The sequence below is a fragment of the Bos mutus genome, chromosome 22 (genome assembly GCF_027580195.1).
Source record: "Bos mutus isolate GX-2022 chromosome 22, NWIPB_WYAK_1.1, whole genome shotgun sequence".
NCBI classification, from domain to species: domain Eukaryota; kingdom Metazoa; phylum Chordata; class Mammalia; order Artiodactyla; family Bovidae; genus Bos; species Bos mutus.
The window spans coordinates 39,201,519-39,210,618 of record NC_091638.1 but is presented as its reverse complement, the minus strand read 5'-3'; the positions used below and the strand labels follow the sequence as shown (position 1 = coordinate 39,210,618).

Sequence of the window (9,100 nt, the reverse complement as noted above, 5' to 3'; positions counted from 1 at the left end):
GGCCCCGCGCCACATTTCCTTCTGGCGCTGGGGAACATTGTTCCAGAAAACGTGGGCTGAATCGCGGTGCGAATATTAGGGGCGGGAGGAGAAGGCCCGGCGCGCCGAGCCAGTAATCCGAGCTCTTGATTATCCAGATTCGGATCAAACGGGGCGGCGGCGGCCGGCCCCCTCCTGGGAATGATTAGATGATTAATGTAATGCTGTTTGAAGGGTCTCTGTTTTCTCTCTTAATTTGGGTCATTACTTAGAAAGCAAGCGTGAGATCATTTCATCAGCGTGCTCGGCGGCGGAGATAGCTATTCAGGAAATGGGCTAACTGAGCGGTAATCAGGACGCTGGGGGCGGCGGCGGCTGCGAGCCGCAGGAGCCCGGATGCGCCCTCCCGCGGCAGGGCGCACCGCACCCGGAGGCCGGCCTCAGACCACAGCGCGGGCCGCGGAGCCCTAAAGCTCGGAATGGGCTGGGACACTTGGCCCCCAGTTCTCGCCGCCAGGAATGACTGAGTGGAAGAGTGGCTCCCCTTACATCACCCAGACAAGAGGGAATGCCCAGAAGCGCCCCGGCGCGGCAGTGCCCATGCCATCTACCCCACTGTGGTGGGGCTCTTTGCTCTAGGACACGCACCCCAAACCTGCTCTCCAACACCTAGCCACTTTGAATCCCTTCTTTTTAAAAAACTCACCCAAATATGGCAACACCCAGAATCCCTTGGTCAGAACAGTTAGCAAATAAAAACTTGGTACAACGTGAGGGCCGTTGTAGGCCTTTACATCCTTGGTTCCTGGGGGGATCTGAACACGTTAGCGTGGCAGGAGGACCGATCTGGCCTCACCCTGGTTCCAGTGCCCTCAGAAAACGTCGCATGTGCGCGGCCGAGAAATGCTTAAAACGCCTATTTCTTTTTCATTCTTTAGGGTTGCTGAGCTGATTTGCGGCGAGGGGAGAGGGGGGAAAAGAAAAGACGCACTAAGGATTCTGTTTATTGAGTTATATATGTATATATTCCGTGTTCGTGTGTACAGGAGAATTTACATGGCTGTATAAAGATGGCTGGGGGCGCCGCGCTCTTCCGGGACGTTCACGTGACAGGCTGGGGTTAAAACCCGCTGCCGCCGGAGGAGAAGCCAGAAGCCGAGGCCTGGAATTAAATACGTTTCGGCGCGCTGGGTTTAAATAAGTTTCCCGAATATACAAAGGTGGGGAGCCAGGCGTTTGCTGCCAGTCATCGAGGAAACGTTTAGCTTTCCAAAAATATGCTGGTTTCGATAAATAGATTTTAGCCTTTCTGCTATAGCTTTTTTTCTCTCTCTCTCTCTCTTTCCTTTCTCTTAATTTTAGAAATAAGTTTATACGTGTGATCTGTTTGGGGGTTGGATAGGACTGGAAGGGAGGGTGAGGCAGGAGCTCTCAGCTCTGCACTGTCCGAGTCAGGTCCTTTGTGGAGGGGGCGGCGGGGCCCACGCTGTCGTGGAGTTTGCGCACGTGTTTCTTTAAGTCAAAGTTTCTGCAAAACCCTTTGCCGCAAGTGGCGCACGTGAAAGGCTTCTTGTCGTTGTGGGTGTGCATGTGGAAGGTCAGGTTGTAGACTTGGTGGAAGGCCTTGTTGCAAATGGTACATTTGTACTGCTTCTCGCCGCTGTGGGTCAGCTTGTGATTCTTGTAGTTCCCTACAGGAGACCAAAAACAAAAAGGGGGGGGGGGTAAAGTGGGACGGGGAGGGGCCGGGTGTCCCGGGGTTGGCTCAGGTGCCCGCGTAAAGAAGGCGACGCTTGGCTAGGCAGGCGCGACCTCTCCGAGTGAAGAAGTTGTCAAACTTCGTACGCGTCAAGCCCCGGGCTCTCACTACAGGATGCAGGGCCGAGTCCCGCGTAGCCGCCCCGCGTCCCAGCCCCGCCGGGGCCTGAGGCCCGCGCAGCATCCCTCCCGCTGAGCTCCGCCGGCCTGGAAACTTTTGTGCTGCCCAGAGAGATGCATGGGGCCCTTCTCCGGGCCGCCGCCTCGCTCGAAGAAATTCGCATGAACCCGGACTTCGTCCCCTATTATTATTATTTTCTTATTATTAAAGTTACTCCCTATGGTCCCCTAACCACTTGGAGATCCGAACGTGCCTGGGAAAATCCAAGCGGAATGCTGGAGACAGTAGCGGTTTTCCCCAGTCTAAACTGTTCCCAGGAGGTGGATTACGCCTCGAATTTTTTTTTTTCCATTTTCAAAAGAATCCCGGCTACAAAGGGACGCTTCCGCCATAGGGCGATACCTTGTCTTTTCCCAACTTCCTTTCCCTCTACCCCTTTCCTTCTTCCCATCTCCCAAATTCACAGTCTCCCCGTGCAACCAGCTTGAGTCCAGCGAGCTCTACTAATCCAACCCGGAGAGCTTCCACCGAAACCCGGTACAACCCGATTCCAAAGAAATGCTGCGCCTGAGCCCGCGGCCCTCGCGCGCGCGCTCTCCAGATCCTTCTTTGCCTTCCCGCTAGCGATGACCTGCCGAGACCCAAGGGGAGGTGAGGAGAGGGCCTCGCCCTACACGTTACCTTTTTGGTGAAAGCCTTTGCCGCAAAATTCACAGACGAAGGGCTTGTAGCCCGCGTGGATGCGAATGTGTGTGTTGAGCGTGGAGCTGCGGTTGAAGGCTTTGCCGCACTGGTTGCATTTATGCGGCTTTTCCTGCGGAGAGGGGCGTGCGCATCATGAGGCTGAGGCCCCGGCCAGGAGAAGCCACCTTGGGGGGCACCTGGAAGGGGCACACCGAAGGGACAGGGGCCTCTGGTGGGGGTTATAACGGGAACCCTTGGTCATTCTCTCCCCAACCCCATCACTTAGTTCCGGGTGTTGGGTACGGGTCGGGCCAGACCCGGGGCCCACGTACCTGGGTGTGGATAATTTTGTGTCTGCAGAGCGTGCTGGCCTGGCGGAAGCCTTTGCCACAGACTTTGCACACGAACGGTCTGGCTCCAGTGTGGACTGGCATGTGGCGGGTGAGGTTATAGTGAGCGTTAAACACCTATGGAAGCACACAAGCGGGCCTTGTGGCTGTCTGTCCGAGTCCGCCTGGCAAGGTTGGGGGGGCGGGCACGCAGAGACCACCTCCCCCAACCAAAACCCCCTTCAGAAACCACAGCCCTTTTCATTTTGTAAAGAGCTTCCCAATCCACTGTTCGTGCCAGTCCTGTGAGGCTGCTGACAAAGGCATCCCCATTTTACAGAAAAGGAAACTGAGGCCCAACTGTGCTCTCAATTCGAGTAGACAGCTACTAGGGAGCTCCCAAATTTGAGAAAGGGGCCGTCCAGGCTGCCCCTCAAGGAAGCAGCTGCTCACCCCTCCCAGATTCCGAGGACCCCGAGCCTCACCTTTCCGCACACCTCACAGGTGAAGTTTTTAGGCTTGCCGTCCGCTGAGCCACCGGGCAGCTTGCTGTGGCCCTTGACGCCGCCGCGCTCAGCAGTCAGGGCCGAGTTCTCCTTCAGCACCTGCTCCAGCGGCGCAGGCAAGCGCTCCTTATGGGCGTAGGGGGCTGGATGGGCAAACTTGTCCGCGGTCAGGCCGGCCAACTTGGCGTTCTCCAGCAAAAAGAGCTTGGGGTGCGCAGCCAGGGCAGCGGGGGCCTGTGTGTTGAGGAGACCGGACGGGAAGAGGTGGCCGCCGAGGAGCTCAGACGGCGGGTAAGTGGCGGAGTCCAGGTAGTTGAAGTAGTAGAGCGAACCGCTGGCCGGAAGCCCCACAGCCTGGTTGATGACCTGCGGCTTGATGACCCTGCCCGCGGGCAGCGCCGACGGTACCAGGCCCAGCTCGGCCTTGCAGCACACGCCACAGTTGGTTTTGCACAAGCCGCTGGCGCCGCACACCGGGGCCCCCCCACCGCCGCCTCCACCTCCTCCTCCGCCGCCGCCGCTGCCGCCCGCCCGGAGGCTGCTTTTCCAGAGCTCAGAGTAACTGAGCAGCGTCTTGGACGGCATCTCGTAGCCTAGGGGCTGGAGGGGGATCATACAGGGCAGCGGCGAGCAGAGGTTGAGCAATTTCTTGCCCTGGCCGCTATCCGCCTCCAGTGCCCCCGGCCGGGGCTCAAAGGGCGCGCGGGGCTCCGACGTCTTAGCCATGATGCGCTCGATGGAAAAGGCCAGAGTCTTGGAAGTGGCCGGCGACGCTCCTGCGCGCGGGCAGGCCGGGGGCACCATGGTCTCCAGGGAAGCCGAGCTTGCCATGGCGCGCCGAGCCGAGTCGTACCGGACTGGGCCAGGGCGCAGCCTCTCTCCTCTAAGTCTGCATTCCGGAAAAGGCAGGGAGGGAAACCGCAATTTAATAAGCACCTTGTCGGGTCCAGGTCACCCATTTGCATTCAAATGAACAGGGGCAGAACAAAGTGCACCCAAGGGTACCAAATTACCGCCCATTAACCCGCCGCGCAAAGGAACCCACCAGCCCCTGCCCCGGGACTTTGAAAGGGGGGAAAAGGGGGAGGGTTTACAGAGGAAGAAGAGAGAGGGAGAAAAAGAAAGAAAGAAAAGAGCCTCAAATTAACCCCCCTGAGCCGCTCCCTGGACCCTGGCCTCCGCCACGCGTGCTGGGAGCTAGATAGTGAAGGGGCAAAGTTAAAGAGGACCGGGAGAGCCACCTCGCATTTACCTCTTTCCCCCACCGCCAAGGAGATGCGGTCCGAGCCATGCAGCCTGTCTCCTCTGTCACATTTTGATGGCAAACATCTTCCCCTCCGCGTGAGATCACTGTCTTTTACATTCAGCTGACATCACATGAAGTCACTTGAAGTGGAATGACATGGGCGGCGGCGCGGCTCCTGTAGCGGCCCCTGTGTTCCACCGCGCCTGCCGGCCGCCGCCGCCACCGCCCCTCAAACTTTAAAAGGAGGCAACTGGCGCCCGCGCTCCCCTCGGGAAAGTGCGAGCGGTTCGCGAATCGGGAAGGAGGGAAGAGACGGGAGGGGGAGGGGGAGGAATCGTGATGGTTTTGCCGGTGGAAAAAAAAAAAGGGTGGGGGGGAGCCCAAACCCAGGCAGAGTTCCGTGCGTGATTCACAACTTTGGGGGCCTATAGGTTTGGGGGACGCGGAGAGGGCAGGGGGTCCCGGGCGCGCCGCCTCAAAGGGCCCCTGGGTGTCCGTCTAGTCACCGAAGTATCCCTTAGCCCTCTGCAGCCGCGCTGGGCATCGTGCTAATAAACTGCCATTTACCCACGGAGCCGGCGCCAGCCCCGAACACGCGCAAATGATAATTACCTCATTAGGATGTGGCGCAGGGACGCGGGCGCTGCGTTTGGAGGGGGGAACTTGTTAATGGGGAAATATTAATTTATGCAAAAACAACCAGCTCGCCTTGGCTGGCGTCGGAGGTCGGGAGAGAGCTCCTGCAGCCAAAGGACGACCCCGTAGCGTCCGTAGGAGCAAGGCCGCGCGCCCAGATCCTGGGGGCTTCGGCGCCTGGAGGGTGCGCGTCCCCCTCTCCGACTCGCTCTCCGCCTGCGGCTGAGGGAGGCTGCACCCTGAGCGGGAGGGCTGTTTGAGAGCTTGATTGATCGGGATCGCTGATTTGTGATCGGGTTTCTGAGGCAAAGCCCGACTCCGCTGCGGGTTCAGGGCTGCGAGCAAGGAGGATTCCGAGGGCAGGTCTCCCCGCTGACGGGTACTTACTGTTTGTATAATTGAGACGGTCCAATCTCCACCTGTTTAAGGAGCAGATTGAAACAGCAGAACCTCCCCTGGATCCTATTAAAACGTTTTTCCTCCTAAGGCCATTCAGTCGAACCAATTTTCCGAAGTGATTCATAGAGCTGAATTCTGCCAAGGCAGCTCTTTCACTTTTAGCCACTAAAGCACCGCGTGGAACCGGGTTTTGTGTTTTTCTAAAATAAAGAGAAGGATTATCAGAGGGGAGAGGGAGGAGGACTGAAGGGGGGCGGGCAGAGACTTAGTGTGGCCAGAGGTACACGCAGAGGGAAGAAAAGGCCCTTTTCTAGACAGGCCCCAAGTAAGTTCGGAGGAATTCAGCGTTTTGTGCCTCGCCACAAAAGCAGCGCACTCCGCGCTCGGTTTGGAGGGGCTGAATTCATCTGTTTGCAGACCATTCCACCTGCGTATCACAACAAACTGCTCAAAGACGCTCCAGCACTTTCAACAGGCCGGGTGCTCTTGGCGACAACAAAAGTGATCGAGGTTGAGGGTTCTTATGGGGAGGGGCACAGCGGCTAGCAAGAGAGCGAGGGAGAGAATTAGGTTTAGGAAAGGAGAAGGGGGATTCTGGGGTAAAAAAAAAACAAAAAACTTTTGGAGGGTTTTGTTTGCTGGACAATTATATCTTGCTTGTCGGCTTTTGCAAAACCAGGAGCTTTGTAGCAGCAACTACAGTTTCAGAGGATTATGGTTGGTATAATATGAGCAAACAGGGCTGAGGGTTCGATAGTGAATTTTCTCTCCAAAGGTGTAAGATCTTGTGGAGCTCCAGAGAGTGCTGGTGGGAAGAAAACCCTCTCCCTTCTCACTTGAGTGCCCCATCCCAGGCCTCTCTCATGCAAAATATCCCAGGAAAACCAGCAGGGGGGAAAAAGACAGGAAAGGTCTAGTTTTAAATTCAGGCAAACCACTCCTTTCTCCCCTTTGGAATTTCTCTTTTCTACCCACTCCCCCTCTGACGTGTAACTGCAGACATGATGTGGATGTGGCAGGTAAAAAAAAGGAAAAGTGTACTTGGAACGCTAGGAGAGAGAGCAGAGAGAGAGGTATCCGGGGGAAAGTGGCCTGGATGGCCACGGCCGTGGTTTAATTCTTCCACCCTGCCAAACCTGGAAACTACCCCTAAATTCAGCAGTCTTAAATACGTTATACAGCATCCCCCCCTCCCCCCCAATTTCCAAATTTCAAAGCTAGAAAGAGGCTAACTCCTCTGGAAGAGTACATTTCCATATAGCCTATTTAATTTAGATGTTCAGAGAGGCAGAATTCCAGACTCAGTATGCCCCCATCCCTATGTTAATGTAAAAACAAGACAGATAAACTACCCCCTACCCCACCCCACCACCAAACAGGAAACAAATCAACAACTCACCCTGACATTGAAACAGTATCAATAACACCCGAAGGTCTCACAACCTGCATTTCTATCCCGACTTTCCTGTGGATCCCGTTCAGCCATCAGCACTTGCACCCCAACCCCCTTTCCAATTTGGGTAATTGTTGATCTCCGCAGCAGCTCGAAAGATCTGCTGGTCTGAAAGCTCCATCAGGCTGAAAGGCTTCCAAAGACTTCCCATGAACCTGCCTTGCCATCCCTAGTGCTTTTCGGAGCTGCAGAAGCCATCTCTCTCTCCCCAGCATCACAAAGGAGTGCTACCTCCACAGAAAGAAAACATTTGGGTAAAAACAAGTTGCCCCTAATGTGCCTCTCTTTCCAAATGTTGGGTGAATACACTGGCTTTTATGAAAGTATTTAATTAGCTTCCACAAACTTCTCCTTCCCTGCCTGCAGATTATATTGAAGTGGAGGGTTGGAAACTATTTTACACCTTGCCACTCACATGTTAATTAATCTCTATCTAACCCTAATTGCAGTTTATTCAAGCACCGCTCAACAGCTCACCCACACAATAAACACTGATCCTACTTTTATACATATTACTTCACGTTAACACATTGAGTAATTAACTCCAGTACCAACTAATAGTGCAAACAAATATTTTCTGTAAACGAGATGATTTCAGGCAGAATAATAGAGGACTGGGGAAACGTGGCACTCGGTGGAGGCAATGTTGAGATTTCGATTTGCTGCTCCCAGCCCTCTAAATTCATTCTCAACCGCAGCATCTTTTTTCCCCCTGAGGCTGAAATGCTTTTTAGAAAGGAGGGGGGTGGGAACAGTATGGAAATGTGACAATTTTTCAGAGTTCTTGGAGGGGTTCTTCAAGAATAAGGACAACTTTTTTCCACCCACACATTTTTAGTGAAGGAAAAAAAATCTGGAGTAACTGGACAGTAAGGGCAATTGGAGGCTAGCTGGAGAGCAACTATCTCAGGGATGTGGATCCGTTCACGACAAAAGTTTTCCAAAACCTCCTACTCTAAGCAAGTCCTGTCGTTTTAAGCAATGGTTGTAGGAGAGGAGTGAGCAGTGACTATTCAGATAGATAAGAAATCCCAGGCTCTCTCCCAATCCAGACTAGCATACACGTGGCTCTGAGAGGCCAGTGCCTTGGTCTCAGCCCCAAACAAGGCACCTGACCTGGAGGCCCGCGGCCGCGGTGCAAGCAAGGCCCACTAGGCCTCACTCAGCGCGCCGCTCTGCCCCAGGGGCCAGATGACAAGAGGTTGCATGCCCGCAGTCCCGGAGCACCCAGGCCAGGGGCTGCCGGCCTTGCTGGACGGCGCGGGCTGCAGCTCTTCGAGCTCGGCCTGTCAGCCCTGGACCCACCGTGGGGTCCTCTCGGGCCCTGTGGCCTCAGCTTCAGGCCCTTCTCCTCCTGGGCGCCTCCGCCGAAAGCCAGACGCTTTCGTCTCGGCCCATCTGGCCCACGTTTGGGCCTCCACAGCTCGGCCGCGGTGGGGAAACACTGCCAGGGTTGCGCCTGACGCCTCTCGCGGCCGGTGCTCTTCCCACGCTGCAGAGCGGGGTGCCACGGCCCGGTGCTCCGCAGCGCCGCTGGGCCTGACCCGGACAGCGACCTCGAGGATCGGCGGCTGTGGGACGCCGCGCCCGGGGCCAAGCTGCTCGCACACCACTGACTGCGGATCCAGGCTCAACCAGGGACCGGAGCGCAATGTTTTAATTGAAATTGCAGGTTTAAGCACAGCTGGCGGCTGTCTATTGATTTTGCAGAGGCTTCTCTTGTGGGAAGCATATTAAATATGACTGGCACGGCTAGAGTCTTCCTCCCTCTACCCCCTCCCTCCGGCCTTTTTATGGTCACTAAGCCGAACACTGTAAGGATGACTTTTGTTTTCAAAAATGTCTTAATGCCAGAAATCGCCCTCACTTTAGAATAAATTACTTAGCAGACGCCTTCCTGGGGTGTAGACAACCTCAGAGGAAAACCCACCTCGGGAGCAAAAGCTCACACGTTTGCATTACTTCTGAGATGGCAGAGGGAAAAGGCAA

General features: G+C 55.5%; 1 protein-coding gene across 1 annotated transcript; it reads right to left on the bottom strand.

The window, feature by feature from the left end:
* Nucleotides 1-1,372: 1,372 nt before the first annotated feature.
* On the bottom strand, nt 1,373-4,208 carry FEZF2 (FEZ family zinc finger 2). Its single transcript, XM_070360383.1, has 4 exons — nt 3,357-4,208; nt 2,875-3,009; nt 2,540-2,672; nt 1,373-1,670 (listed from the first exon to the last, which is right to left on the bottom strand). Exons 1-4 carry the CDS (start codon nt 4,206-4,208, stop codon nt 1,411-1,413), a joined length of 1,380 nt encoding a protein of 459 aa, XP_070216484.1. The 3' UTR covers nt 1,373-1,410.
* Between the last annotated feature and the right edge of the window lie 4,892 nt (nt 4,209-9,100).